At 49.6% G+C, this 14,544-nt stretch overlaps 2 protein-coding genes across 3 annotated transcripts in view; both read left to right on the top strand.

The window, feature by feature from the left end:
• The window catches only part of PHF12 (PHD finger protein 12), a 42,918-nt gene extending 36,434 nt beyond the window's left edge, over window positions 1-6,484 (top strand). For both annotated transcript variants that reach the window (XM_080679051.1, XM_080679052.1), the window contains 6 exons: window positions 843-968; window positions 1,631-1,774; window positions 2,690-2,788; window positions 3,740-3,822; window positions 4,737-4,875; window positions 5,224-6,484. In XM_080679051.1, coding sequence (XP_080535177.1) covers window positions 843-968; window positions 1,631-1,774; window positions 2,690-2,788; window positions 3,740-3,822; window positions 4,737-4,875; window positions 5,224-5,558 — 926 coding nt within the window. In that variant the 3' untranslated portion in view covers window positions 5,559-6,484. The remainder of the gene's footprint in view (window positions 1-842; window positions 969-1,630; window positions 1,775-2,689; window positions 2,789-3,739; window positions 3,823-4,736; window positions 4,876-5,223) is intronic.
• Window positions 6,485-9,656: 3,172 nt separating this feature from the next.
• On the top strand, window positions 9,657-14,523 carry DHRS13 (dehydrogenase/reductase 13). Its single transcript, XM_080682227.1, has 5 exons — window positions 9,657-9,990; window positions 10,081-10,199; window positions 11,386-11,509; window positions 11,704-12,015; window positions 13,371-14,523. The coding sequence occupies exons 1-5, from the start codon at window positions 9,672-9,674 to the stop codon at window positions 13,820-13,822; spliced, it is 1,326 nt and encodes a 441-aa protein (XP_080538353.1). The 5' UTR covers window positions 9,657-9,671; the 3' UTR covers window positions 13,823-14,523.
• Window positions 14,524-14,544: the final 21 nt, after the last annotated feature.

The following is a 14,544-nucleotide window of genomic DNA, read 5'->3' as shown; positions in this document are numbered from 1 at the left end:
TGGTCAGCCTGAGGCTCTGAGTGATAGCCTCTGGTTCACAATCCACACCAGAGATTAGATTCTCAGAGCCAGGTTATTTTGAAGGAACTTCCATGTCAGGGAAAGCAGGGCTAGAAAGGAACACTGCCTTTAGAATTGCTGCAGAGTGGGATGGCCATAGAGGTAGTTCTGGCCCAAAAGCTTGCCCTCATGTCCATACTTGACCTAGTGTGGACCTGCACTCTCAGCTATCTCCAGTCAGCACTTGGGACCTCGAGGTTGCTGACCCCAGCATCTGAACCAGGTATCAGATGCTGCTGAAACCCCCTGTGGGCTCTCCTGTCTGAACTGAAGCTGGCCTCCGTAGTCAGCTGGAAGTCTTGGTAACAAGGTGTCTGTGACTTCTCTGCATGGGGCCTCTGATCCCAGGGTGGCCCCTCTTCTCAGGCTTTTTTCCTGGCTCTGTTTATTTCAGTACCAACCTGGATAGATTTTGCACCTGTGAGTCAGACTTCAGTAGGCAGGAGTTTTAGGCGCAGGCACCACTTATTTAAATGAGTAGAGGTAACAAGGAGGTAGTCATGGCTCAGAAAATGAAGTTACCCCACCACATTCCCCAGAGCAGTAAATTTCACTGGTTCTCAGTTCTCTGGAGCCTTCTGCATGCCTGGGTGCATTGTTGTTCCATCTGCCCTTCCTCACCACACGTTTTTAGCTCTAGGAGTTCCAGAGCCTATGGGGTGAGAATCGAGAAGGGAACATCACCTTGGGTCCGAAATCCAGACCTGTCTCGGCAGTGGGGGATTGTACCGGTGGGTTTCCCTCAGGCGACGTAAGTAACAGTCTTCCTGCTCCGTCCCCAGATGGCAAGGTCAGCCCCGGCACGTTATCCATAGGAAGCGCTTTAACCGTACCCTCTTTCCCAGCCAACTCTACTGCCATGGTGGACCTCACCAACTCACTTCGAGCATTTATGGATGTCAATGGAGGTGAGTGAAAAAGCTGCTGCTCTGCCACCAGCTGCCATGGTGAAAGTGCTGTCCCTACGCAGCATTCAGCTCATTTCAAAAAAGGGCAGAAGGGATGTCTGATCTCAGGGCTGGAGAGGGGAGTGGTGTAGGAAAGAAAGCCCCTTCTATCTCTGCCTTATGCATATACACATAATCAAAGGTGAAGAGAGAACAGAACCAAGCTGGCCAGTGAGAAAAGAAGAAAATCACTATAGGCAGATCACTGGACTTACAGAATAAAATCAGGAGGCATCTCGCTCCCAAAATCAAGGAGAAGCAGGGCAGACTCGATCTCTGTAAACAGAGAGTGGTAGAAATCCAAGCTCCAATATCAGACGTCCAGGCCCTTCCCCCTGCACAGGCAAATGGTTTATCTTGTTCTACCTTTCTAGGACCACTTTACCTAAAATCCAGCTACCCAGTGGCAGGAGGCATCTGTATAGTCTGCGCTGGGGCTCTCTCACTGCAAATGGCTAGTGAGGTGCCCAGCCAAGATCCTTGTATCACTTTGTGCTATTTTTTAAAAAAAAAGCTCTTGGCTGGATTTTAGAAATGCTGCACTATTTGCTCGGTAACCTTAGCCTACTTCTCATTCCATTTCCTCCTCAGCTGCTTTTTTAATCTTTCTCTTTGGTTAATAGAAATCGAGATAAATATGCTGGACGAGAAGCTGATCAAGTTTCTGGCCTTGCAGAGAATACATCAGCTTTTCCCCTCCCGGGTCCAAACTTCACCGGGCAGTGTCGGGGCACATCCACTGGCTTCTGGAGGGCACCACACAGAAGGTGCGCATGCACACCTGCCACCACACCACGCCGTCAGACCTCTCTGTGTGAATGGCCATCTCCCCTCCATGGAAATCTTCAGTGTGTGCCTTTAATAGGCTTAATAAAGCACCATGGTTGTTGTTTTTCTCAGAAAACATACAAAATGGCACCCACAGCTTTCAGCTCAGACTCCAGGAAGTACACTATAACTTTCTTTCATACATATCTACTCTGAGACTCAGAAAGCAGCTACAAGTGTCTTTGGGTGTATGTAGTGTTTTCTGCTCAATTGCTGTCAAATATTCAAGTTAGAAGAATTTCCCAAAAGGTGAGAAACAGAATAACAGTTGGGCTAGCCTCCTGGAAATCCTTCCCAAGAGGTTAACTCTGCTTAGGATACCCCTTTGAGCATTAGCTGTTAAAAGTTTGGTCCCCAGACAGCAGCAACAGCAGCATCTACGAACTTGTTAGAAATGCAGAGCTTTGGCGCCACCTTAGACCTACAAAATCATAATCTGCATTTTAACAAGATTCTAGGCAATTCATATGCACCTTAAAGTTTGAGAGATATTGGTCTGTGCCCTTTTTTGCACAACCTCCCTATAAGACCAGCTAGTTATCCCTGACAAACCAACCAGCAGCCAAGAGCTCATAAAGTACTATCATCCTTAAATTCTGTGACCATTGTCAAAGCTCTTGTCCTTCTTACCCCATGTGAGGACTGCTGTGTGTGGGACAGAGAGCCTCACCCTGAAGCAGCCCAGTGTTAGACGTGAATTTGTAAAGTTTACTCATCCAGTGGGATTATATTCTTCAGGCCATGCGCCAAAGGTCCAGGTTCTGTTAATGTTTGAGCCATAGGTTCTGTTGGTTTGCACTTGAGTGCCAGGTTCTGAGTTTCTGAATAACCCTATCCCTGTGTTTGTCTTGTAGTGCAAAGAAAGGAGGTACAGGCCCGAGCTGTGTTCTACCCTCTCTTAGGGTTGGGAGGAGCTGTGAACATGTGTTACCGAACCCTCTACATCGGGACAGGTGAGCCAGCTGGGAGGTGCTGAGTCTGTTCAGCCCTAAAGACTAACACTCTTACCCTCAAAGGCTAGAAAGGGGCAGACTGGTTTTAACTTGATGGATGTCCCAACCAGAGGGGCTAAGAAAGGAGACCATCAGCTGCTTGTCTTCCCTGTTCTCAGGCCCTTGTGCTTTGTGCCCAGTGTGACATCAGGAGAGGTAAAAGTTCTGACTGCTGCTCAGTGAGGCATTGAAACACTGAAAGAAAATACCCAAGGAGAGAGCAAATGCTTTCTCCCTGGAGGTCTTGGAAAAAGTTATGGGGCTCACATATACCTGAGCTTTAGTTAGCCCTCTATCTTATACAGAGGTACAGACAGATCAGCCCCCAGCCTAGACATTTCCCTTCTTTCAGGTGATATGATTTATAGGCCCTGCACCACATGTTGTGTTCTCATGAAAACATCCCATCCTCGCCCTAGCCAGTTTGGCTCAGTGGATAGAATGTTGGCCTGTGGACTGACACTCCAGTCAAGGGCACATGCCCAGGGTTGTGGGCTCAGTCCTCAGTAGGGGGCATGCAGGAGGCAGCCAATCAATGATTCTCTCTCATCATTGATGTTTCTATCTCTCCCTCTTCCTTTCTCTCTGAAATCAATAAAAAATACACTTTAAAAAATTAAAAGAAAATATTGCATCCTCTTCAGTAGCTCACTGTACCCATCTGGGCAGCAGCCATATGTTCTAAAACAGATCAGCTTGCAAAGACAACTGTTCTTTAGCAAGAGGTTGAAAAGACATCAGCTTTAGTTTAAAAATACAAGGAGAGGGCCCTGAGCTACCTGTCCCTCAGGGTCTCCTAGTGCCTGCCCAAAAGCTAACGCCCTCCCCCCATCACCACCACCACCTTCCCCACACATGCACCTAACAATTTGTTCTCTGCCCGCCTTTTCCTCTATTACTGTCACCTTGCAGGAGCTGACATGGACGTGTGCCTTACAAACTATGGTCACTGTAACTACGTGTCCGGGAAACACGCCTGCATATTCTACGATGAGGTGAGGGGTGTAGATGGGGTAGGAGGGAGCTCTCCCCACCTGAGGCATCTCCCAGGCACTGGGTTTTTGTTCAGTGCCCTGGGTGAAAAGAAGGGGATGGGGGTCTTCTTTTCCCTCCCCGTCATCTGGGGAGGAGAAGAGTCTTGGTGTGAAAAGGGCATTCTACCATGGCCATCTGCTCCCCAGGAGCAGGGCTACCATATCTCCTGAGGTTGATCACAGGCTCAGCTGAGGTGGGGGGAGGGGTGGGGCTAAGCAGGAAAAGGGAATAGTATAGAAAGAAGCCAAGCCCTCTCAGTGCAACCCTGTGAGTTTCATCATCTCATATGCCCGTGATTTCAACAGGAGCCAGTGCTGAGGAGGCAGAAAAAAGGAGTGAGGAGAGGGAGGGTCTAAGAAGGAAGGCTTCCCTGAAGGGGTGAATCTTTTTTGTTTGTGTTTATATGTTTTTGTTTTTTATTTTGAGAGTATATTAAAGCTGGGGACAGTGAAACAAGGAAGGGCTTAGGACAGAAGAAGCTACAGGAGAGAGCCTAGGCAAATCTGCTTTGGCTCTGGAAAGTCAGAGAAAAGGGGGTCTTAGAGGTTCAGGGGTTTAGTCTGGGACTAACTGACACTGCCCATTGCACCCCTGGTTGCAGGTCTCGTGGGGGTCCCTTAGAGTTTAGGAGATGCATGCTTGTGGGAGAAGGAGAGGAGAGAGGGAAAGGCAAGAGCTTGTTCCTGGGAGGGAGAGCACATAGGAGGTGAATTTTGAGCCCCAATCAAAAAGTGCAGGGAAGGGGGGGCACGATTGGGAAAGAAAGAGAGCTCCCCAGGTAGAGCAGCACAGCCTTCTCCATATGTCCTCTCTCCCCTTAGCCCCAGGCCCCACGCAGCAGACCACACATCTTATCTTCCCTCCTCCTCCTCAGAATACCAAACATTATGAGCTGTTAAACTACAGTGAGCACGGGACAACGGTGGACAATGTGCTGTATTCATGTGACTTCTCTGAGAAGACCCCGCCAACTCCCCCAAGCAGTATTGTTGCCAAAGTGCAGAGTGTCATCAGTAAGTTGGAGCAGAGGCCTGTGGCCATGAAGCCTGCCATTTTTGGACACATTTTCTAAGGCTCTGTCATGGTGGCTCAGGCTTGCTGCCAGTGATGTGCTGTCTCTTGCCTTCCTGGCTGCACTGGCCACGTGCTTACTCCTGGGCCCAGGGAGGGCCATGGAGAACCAAGTGCCGTGCACCCACTTATGTGTACAGCACTTCAGACTTGACCAGTCCTTTCTGAGCATCCCTCACCCCAGTCATGCAGCATTTAAAATGGGGAGGTACAGAGGTCCATCTGGCAAACAGCCCAGATGGTTGGACTGCTCACTGTTCCTCTCTGGTGACCATCCCCTTTTTCCCCAGGGCGCCGCCGGCACCAGAAACAGGATGAAGAGCCAAGTGAGGAGGCACCCATGATGAGTTCCCAGGCCCAGGGGCCACAACGGAGACCCTGCAACTGCAAAGCCAGCAGCTCGAGCTTGATTGGGGGCAGTGGAGCCGGCTGGGAAGGCACGGCCTTACTGCACCATGGCAGCTACATCAAGCTGGGGTGTCTGCAGTTTGTCTTCAGCATCACTGAGTTTGCGACCAAACAGCCCAAAGGCGATGCCAGTCTGTTGCAAGATGGGGTCTTGGCCGAGAAGCTCTCTCTCAAGCCCCACCAGGGCCCTGTGTTGCGCTCCAACTCCGTTCCCTAGGACTGGTGGCTACCCCATCACCCGCCTCACCCACCCCAAGACTCCTGCAATGCAAAAATGTACACAAACCAAGCCCGGGTTTTTTCTATACTCCACCAGAAACCCTTCAACTACAATCTTTGCATGACATGAAGAAAACCTTTTGACTGTTTTTTAAAATCCTTTTTCTTTTCTCAAGTTCTAGGGGGCATTTGCACATATATTTGTACTCAACATTTCATGGAAAAGCGGCAGACCCGAGCTGAGGAACAGCGTGGGCAGGGAGGGGAAGGCCAATGGTCTGGACACTTCCTCCAACACAAAACCGTTCCCCACCCACCTGCTCCCTCCCCCTCGCCCGCCGTTGTAAAATAATCAGAAACTTGTTCTATTTTGTGGCAGTGACAATAGTTTTATATTAAAAGAAAAAATACAGTTTTCATACAGCAAAATCTATACAATATCATTGTTTTATTTAATATAAAGATCGCTACCCACCCTCCTTCCATGGTTCCCACCCTCCAAGTTATTTTCCCTTTCTGCAGCGGTTGCACTACAGGTAGCTACTGTGTATTATGGACAAATGAGAAATGAATCCTTTTTCTGGCTGTCCATCTATTTTATTTCGAATAAGGAAAAGTGTATTTGGATTTTGTGTAAATACATCTAGTGATGACATTTTTTCAATGTTTTTAAAAACTGTGTACAGTACTACATGTGGTAGAGCGTTTTCTTCAAATTGTCTATTGTAGCAAAAACGTTTTTTGTCGTAAACCTGTTTTGTCTCCTTTTTTTGTTCTCTTGCCACTTCTCTCCTCTTCCTCCCACCCTTGGCTCCCTCCTCTTCTCCTACCCCACAACTAGTACCAATGTACATAGTAATTGTAATGTTTTAGACTTTACAGAAACTTTCCTGTATTCTGTATATAAAAAAACAAAAATACTTCAAATTATGTTTTCTGCCTGTCTGTCCTACCTGTCATCATACTTGGAAGGGACCCTCCCTGAGATCTTGGTCCCACAGTCTCATTGAACAAGTCACATTTCTCAAGGGAAATCAGGAGAGGGGAGGTGTTGTAGGAAAGTGAGCCTACGGTGCACAGGGAGCAGAAATGGAAGCTTAGGGGTGCATCCGCTAAGGGGAGCTGTTGTATGACTTTGTGGGTGACTCAGAGTTTAGAGGGTTTGATTATTTGACATGATCAGATTCTGCAAGATTCTAAGAATGTTCAGGCCCCTGCTCCTATTGGCTCCAAAACCAAGGCATTAAAACAAGCTGGCATGAGTGAGACCTCTGCATTCTGGTCTAGAAGCTTTAATCTAGAGAGTTGAGGCTGTCTTTAGTTCCAATTATTTGCTATCAAGCTTTATTCATCTATTCTGGGAGGTCATAACACCTGGTTTTGTCCTTTCCCTGTCACCTTAGCTGGGCATGGAGCAAGTCAAGTACCACTTGACCCTCTGTGCCTGAATCTTGGTCTAGCTGACTTACTATGAGCAGTTAAAGCAGATGTGGCCCCTGTGTCTTAGAATGTAGTGTGGAGCAGTTTGTTGATTCAAATGTCTCTGGGGAAACATGAAAAATGAGAAGCCCAGTCTCTAACCCCGGCTGTGCCACTGTTTATATGACTGCATTCACTACTTCTCCACAGCAGCAATTCCTCAGAAGAGTGCATTACCTTAATTCTAAGGCCCTGAGCCCCCTTATTAAACCAAATTCCATCCTTTCCTCTTTGAAGGCCTTACATGAGAAACTTTTATCAGGAAGTTTTTCCTAAAGACAGTCTCCCAGCCCTGGCCAGATGGCTCAGTTGGTTAGAGCTTTGTCCTGATACATCAAGATTGCAGGTTTGATCCCAGGTCAAGGCACATACAAGAATCAACCAATGAATGCATAAGTAAATGGGACAACAAATCAGTGTTTCTCTACCTCCCTCTGTCTCTCTCTAAATAGTCAATAAATAGCCTGGCCAGCATGGCTCAGTGGTTGAGTGTCAATCTATGAACCAGGAGATCACAGTCCAATTCCTGGTCAGGGCACATGCTAGTGTTGTGGGCTCGATCTCCAGTGTGGGGCATGTAGGAGGCAGCCAATTAATGATTCTCATCATTGATGTTTCTATCTCTCCCTCTCTGAAATCAATCAAAATATATGAAAAAGGAAAGTCAATAAATTAAAGACAGTCTCTGACTCAGCTGAAGAGCATCTATGTGTCTGTCCCAACACTATTCAAGTTAGGTGGCCTGTTGGCCTGTCAGGATCTTGCTTCGGGGTTGGAGAAGGCACTTGTGTCCTTAATATTCCATCCCCAGAAATGGAGCGGACTGACAATTCTTCGGGGCGGCGGGGAGGGGAGGGTTTGGGAAGAGATTGGACAAAGATCTGATATGCATGTATGCAGTACCTATGGATGCGACAGTGGGGTGGCGAGGGCCTGGGGTGGGGTGGGAACCGGGTGGAGGGAAGCTATGGGGGGAAAAAAGAGGGACATCTGTAATCTGAACAATAAAGATTTAAAAAAATATATTCCATCCCCAGCCTCATCCCACAGCATCTACAATTGAACCATGAATCCACAGTTTGGCTAAATAGGAAACTTGCCTGAATCTGAAGTCTGACCCAGGCTTCCACCTACCTGTCTAGCTTTGGCCCTGCCCTAATGGGCCTCCTGAACTCCGGCCTAAGGGAAGAAACATATCTTGTTCAACTCCATCTTTCCAAGGCTAACCATACTGCTGGCACACCGTAAGTGCCAAACAATGGATACTAAATTGTACTGGATTTCTCAGGCAATGTCCTTTCTCCTGGCAAGTCACCTGGCCAGGAGTACCCTTACCCTTGCCTCCCTAGCTGTTCCCACCCACCTTGCCGTCAAAGTCACTTCTTCCATTGAATGATGGAGTACCCATTTCTACCACCTGTGAGAACCATTCTATGGAGAATTTCCTCCTGGAAGTCAGATAAATACTACACTCTCTCTTCCTACTTCCCTTCAGAATTGGAGGGGGTGGGGAGCAGAGACAGAAAGATATAGACAGCTAAGGAAAGTGAATCCTGACAGCCCTTAACTGATGTGCCATGCTGAACACTGTATCACCTCCTTTGCCTTCTATGGGAAGAATCCGAGGAGCTGAGAATGGGTTATGAGGATATGAATGGAAGTACTTATTTATGGTGGATAAGGTATCCAGGATGGAACTTGCTTTCAGATATAAGAATATTCATGTACGAAGGCCTCTTCAGAGGGAACAATTCTTACACACTGCCACCCAGAGGGCTCACACACACCCTGTTAGCCTTCCTGCAAGCCTTCAGTTATAGGGCACCACACAAAGGACAGGTACATATGATATTCATTCAAGCACACACACACACACACAGAGAGAGACTACAGATGCATGCACATGCCTGGAGGGGCTCTCAGCAACATGGACACAAACACATAAAAGATGCACACACAAAGGATCCAGCCCTGGCCGGGTAGCTCAGTTGGTTAGAACGTGGTACCCATATGCCAAGGATATGGGTTCCATCACTGGTCAGAGGGGAGTCAACCAAAGAGTACATGAATGAGTGGAACAACAAATTGATGTTTTTCTCCCTCCCTCTCCTTCTAAAAGGAGGGCGGCCCTGGCAGGCTAGGCTCAGTGAATAGAGTGTAGGCCCACGGACTGAAGAATCCTGGGTTGGATTCCGGTCAAGGACACATATCTTGGTTGCAGGCTCCATTCCTGTCCCTGGTGGGGGTGTTTGGGGGAGACAACCAATTGATGTGTCTCTGTCACATCTATATTTCTCTCTGTGTCTCTCCCCTCCCTTCCACTCTCTAAAAAAATCAATGGAAAAAAAAATAGAAAAATTAACATAAATAATAAATAAAAGGAACTGGGGGGAAAATCACAGAGGATCCAGAGGTACAACTTGAAGAGTGTTTCCAGAGCCCATGGGTACATTATATAGCCAGAAAATTCATTCACACAGGGTATGTGGCTGCATGTACAGACCTAGAGGGCACCCACACCCGCATCTAGAACGAGTTCATGCAGGCACACACCTAGAGGGCGCTCCCAGGGCCCAAATGTACACAGGCACCTTGGTGTTCACACAAACACACATCCAGAGGACACAGACGCATGCCTAGGGGGCGCTCGCAGGGCCCACGCACGCACACACCCCTGCCCTGCCTGCCGCCAGTCTTCCCCTCCACCTCCGCCTTCCGGAGATCCTCGCGGCGCCCTTCCAAGCCAGTGCGGGCTGGTCGGCAGCTGCCAGGCGGCGATCCAGGGTGGCACGGGCCTGGGCGGGAGCCCGAAGGCGCGGCCGGCATGGAGGCGCTGCTGCTGGGCGCGGGATTGCTGCTGGGCGCCTACGTGCTTGTCTACTACAACCTGGTGAAGGCCCCGCCCTGCGGCGGCATCCTGAGCCTGCGGGGCCGCACCGCAGTGGTAACGGGTGAGTGCAGGCAGGCGGGTGGCGAGGGGCCGGAGCGGCAGGGGGCGATGGCCCGCCTGGCTCAGCTGGGCTCCCGCCCGCCCTCCGCAGGCGCCAACAGCGGCATCGGGAAGATGACGGCACTGGAGCTGGCGCGCCGAGGAGCTCGTGTGGTGCTGGCCTGCCGGAGCCGGGAGCGCGGCGAGGCGGCAGCCTTTGACCTTCGCCAGGTGCGGGAAGGAAGGGGTGGGTGGGACATCGAACAGAGGACCGAGACTTCGGGAGACAGTGGGGTGAGCAAAGTGGCTCCGGGGGATCCAGTCCAGAGAGGAGAGAGTTCGGCTCAGTTCTTTACGTGCGAAAGAGGGAGCGCACAGGTGCTCTAGTCACACAGGAAAGAGGCACAGACCCAAGCTAGAGAGTGGACTTCCTGAAGTAATTGCTGTTTTAAGACGTTTAAGGACTGGTAGAAGTTACATTAATGAAAAACAGTAGGGAAGGGAACTGCATATGCCAAGGCCCTGAGGCAAGAAAACGGGTCTAATTTAAGAAACTGGGCGGGGGGGGGGGGGCGGGAATGAGGCTGGAGCATCGGGAAGTACGGAAGAAAGAAGCAAAATGAAGGGGTTAGGGCCAGGTTTAGGAGGCCCTTATAGACCTTATTGAGGGGCTCAGATTTTATAGGATGGGCAGTAGAGATCCAATGAAGGGCCCTCAGCAGGCACCAACCTTTGGTGTCAGTGTGATGTCTAGACTGGAGCGGGCAAGAGGTTTGAAAGGAGAACAATAGGAAGTCTACTGTAGATTTTAGGGTAAGGTAGAGGGGACAATAATAATAACACAGTAATAGCAAGTACCTACATAGTGCTGTGTGCCAGGGACTATTCTACGTATTTTACATATATTAACTCATTTAATCCTCACAACTCTATGATACAGGCACTATTATTCTTCCCATTTCACGGTGAGAGAACTGAGACACAGAGAGATTATCTTGCCCAAGGTCACACTTGAGTAAAAAGCATAGTCAAGATTTACATCCTGACCTGGCCAGTTGTTCAGTGGTTAGAGTGTCGGCCCATGGTTTTGATTCCTGGTCAAGGGTATGTGCCTCAGTTGCAGGTTCAATCCTGGTCGGGGCAAGCAGGAGGCAGTGAATCAATGTGTCTCTCTTGCATCAAGGTTTCTCTCTCTCATCCCTCCCTTCCACTATCTCTAAAAATCAATGGAAAAAATATCCTCACCTCTTGGGTGAGGATTTAAAAAAAATTACATCCAGAGTCTACACTCTTATTCATATTACTCTAATGCATAGGGGCAGATCTTAGTAATAGTAGGAGGTAGACTCTCAGAATTTGGTGTCTGGGGAGAGGAGAGAGGTATCTGGTAACAAGCCCAGCCCTTGCCACTCCACAGGAGAGTGGGAACAATGAAGTCATCTTCATGGCCTTGGACTTGGCCAGTCTGGCCTCAGTGCGGGCCTTTGCTACTGCCTTCCTGAGGTCTGAGCCACGGCTGGACATCCTCATCCACAATGCTGGTGAGATGCAGGCCCTAAGGGGAGTGGGAGGTGAAGGGGGGTTGTTGGAGGGGCAGCCATCCCTTCCAGCCAGGCATTGCTGGGGGTCAATGGATATGTGGAAGGATGTCCCCTACCACCATCTCACAGATGGGGCCACCAAGGCCTATGGGGATCACTCCAGAGCAATTGCTCACACCTAGTCCCTACCCCAGGGATCAGTTCCTGCGGACAGACCCGTGAGCCCTTTAACCTGCTTCTGCGAGTAAACCACATCGGCCCCTTCCTGCTGACACACCTGCTGCTGCCCCGGCTGAAGACATGCACCCCTAGCCGCGTGGTGGTGGTAGCCTCAGCTGCCCACCGGCGAGGGCGCCTTGACTTCACACGCCTGGACCGCCCGGTGGTAGGCTGGCAGCAGGAGCTGCGAGCATATGCCGACAGTAAACTGGCCAATGTATTGTTTGCCAGGGAGCTCGCCACACAGCTTGAGGGCACTGGCGTCACCTGCTATGCAGCTCACCCAGGTAAGGCCTGGCTCTTTGGCTGTTTTGATTCCCTCTCCCCATCCCTGCTCCCCCAGCCTCTCTTTGAGCTACAGGATCTCAGAGCAGGACCCAAGCATGGTCCAAGGAGAGACTTGTTCTTTACTGATCTTGAAACCAGGCTCTTTTTGTCTGGGTTCTTGCTCTCCTACCACAGGTTGGATGCTGACTACTGGGTAGGGTGTGGCCATGAATAAGGCCCAGGTTCTCACCCCAAGGAGCCATCTATATGACTGAACTGACTATAATATGATGATAATAGCTAATGATCATTCTTTCAAGAAGCATTTACTGAGTACCTACTATGTTCCAGGCATTAATCTCAGTGCTGGGAATATAGCAGTGAACCGAACAAAGTAAACTCTATCATTGTAGAGTTTAGGGGAAGGAGAAACCACTAATAAATATATACAATGGCAGATGGTGATAAAGTGCTATGGAGAAAGATAAGACAGGTTAAGGGGAATATGAAATGACGGGGTGCTATTTTATCTATGGCAGTCAAGGAAAATATACCTGAGAAGGTAACACTTGAATAGAGGCCCAAAGGAGATGAGAGAATGAGCCATGTGGCTTTCTAGGGAGAAGAGTGTAAAGAACAGAGCAAATAGCAAGTAAATGGCCCGGGGGCAGAAGTGCCTGATGTGCTTGAGAAAGACCAGGGAGCCTGGTGTGGCTAGAACAGAGTGAGAAGGGGAAAGTGGCCAGCGATGTGGTACAGAGATGGGCTGGGCCATCTAGGGTCTGGAGGTCCCCTGTAAGCATTTTGGCTTTTACTCTGAATGAGTTAACTGGTGAATAAGACCTACCCTGCCTTTAGGGAGCAGGTTACTGGAGAACAAAATCTGCCCTACCCATATTACCATACTGCATTCTAGATAGTCATTGCCCGTGGCTAATTAGTAATTACAATCATGACAATAATAATCACAACTAGTAATTATAATAGTGAAAATAATAATCACAACTAATCTTTATCAAGCCTTGATTACACTCCATATCTCTAGTGTCCAAAAGTGTGGCTGGTCTACCATAGGTGTTAATAAATGTTTGCTGGTTAAACAAAGGAAGATGGAGACAGAGTTGTACCTCACAGGGGACACAACATGAGCTAAATCTGGGAGATGGGGATGTACAAGAAGTTTGGATGGAGGAGAGGCATGTTGCTGGAAATGAGTGAGGTCACCTTGTAAGGGCCCTGAATGCCCAGTAAATACTACCCTGGTTTCCCTGGAACTGGAGTCTGTTCCCCACTCCCTTCTAGCCCTTTTCTCACAGTTCTGACCCTGGGCCCTCACCCACTGTACTCCCCACTCCTTCCTTTCTCCTGTTCACAGGGCCTGTGAACTCAGATCTGTTCCTGCGTCATGTTCCTGGATGGCTGCGCCCACTTTTGCACCCACTGGCTTGGCTGGTGCTCCGGACACCAGGAGGGGGTGCCCAGACGCCCCTGTACTGCGCTCTACAGGAGGGCATTGAGCCCCTCAGTGGAAGATACTTTGCCAACTGCCATGTGGAGGAGGTGCCTCCAGCTGCCAGAGACGACCGAGCAGCTCACCGGCTGTGGGAGGCCAGCAAAAGGCTGGCAGGGCTTGGACTGGGAGAGGATGCTGAATCTGATGAAGACCCCCACCCTGAGGACTCAGGGACCCCATCTTCTCTGAGCAGCCCCCACCCTGAGGAGCCCACAGTTTCTGAACCCTATCCCAGCCCTCAGAACTCACCAGACTTGTCTAAGGTCACACACCGAATTTGGGTTAAAGCTGAACCTGAGCCCCAAGCTTCTTAATCCCCCGGCAGGGATGCTTGCTATGGCACTTGGTGGCCCTGAAAAACCTTAGCTGTGTCGGTCCTTGGCCTGGCCATTGAGGAGTTTGCAATTTTTACCTCCATGGTTACTTTCTGGGGCTTCAAGGTATGACCTGGACAGCTTTTTTCCTGGTAGAAGGAAATATAGGTGATTATTTCTTCCTGAGAATGACAGCCAAGTTTGAGAAGCTGTGTGTGTGTGTGTGTGTGTGTGTGTGCGCGCGCGCGCGCGCGCGTGCGCGCGCACATGTGTGTAGTGTGCCAGACAGACACTGCTTCTCAGGAATTTGAATGTCTTATTTGTAAGCCCCACCCTCAGTGACGCTGAGCAGCTCTGGATGAAGGCCAGGGAATTTGTCACTTGATGTGCTGCCAATATTGGGAATTACTGAACTGGTGGCAACCACATAGCTAGATGGTCAAATTATCCCCGTTTTTCAGAAACGAGGTTAGGGAGCAGAGGTAAGGGACTCGCCCAAGGTCTCACAGCTAGGAAGAATAAGGACTAAGATTTGAACCCAGGTCTGGCTCCAGGGCCAGCTGCTGTAAGGTGGTTCTGGAGAGGTGAGGCAGGGCAGGGCGATTGTTATCTGGGCACCTCGTGGGAGTAGAGGGACGCTTTCCGGGTGCGTTAGGGCTGGGCCCCGCCATCCCGACCCGCGTGCAATAAAGCGCGTTGCCTACCCAGGCTGAGCGCCTCGC

The sequence above is a fragment of the Plecotus auritus genome (assembly GCF_963455305.1).
Source record: "Plecotus auritus genome assembly, chromosome: 7".
Lineage (NCBI taxonomy): Eukaryota > Metazoa > Chordata > Mammalia > Chiroptera > Vespertilionidae > Plecotus > Plecotus auritus.
Note: the sequence above shows the minus strand (reverse complement) of the source record. Positions and strands in the feature narration are given on the sequence as shown.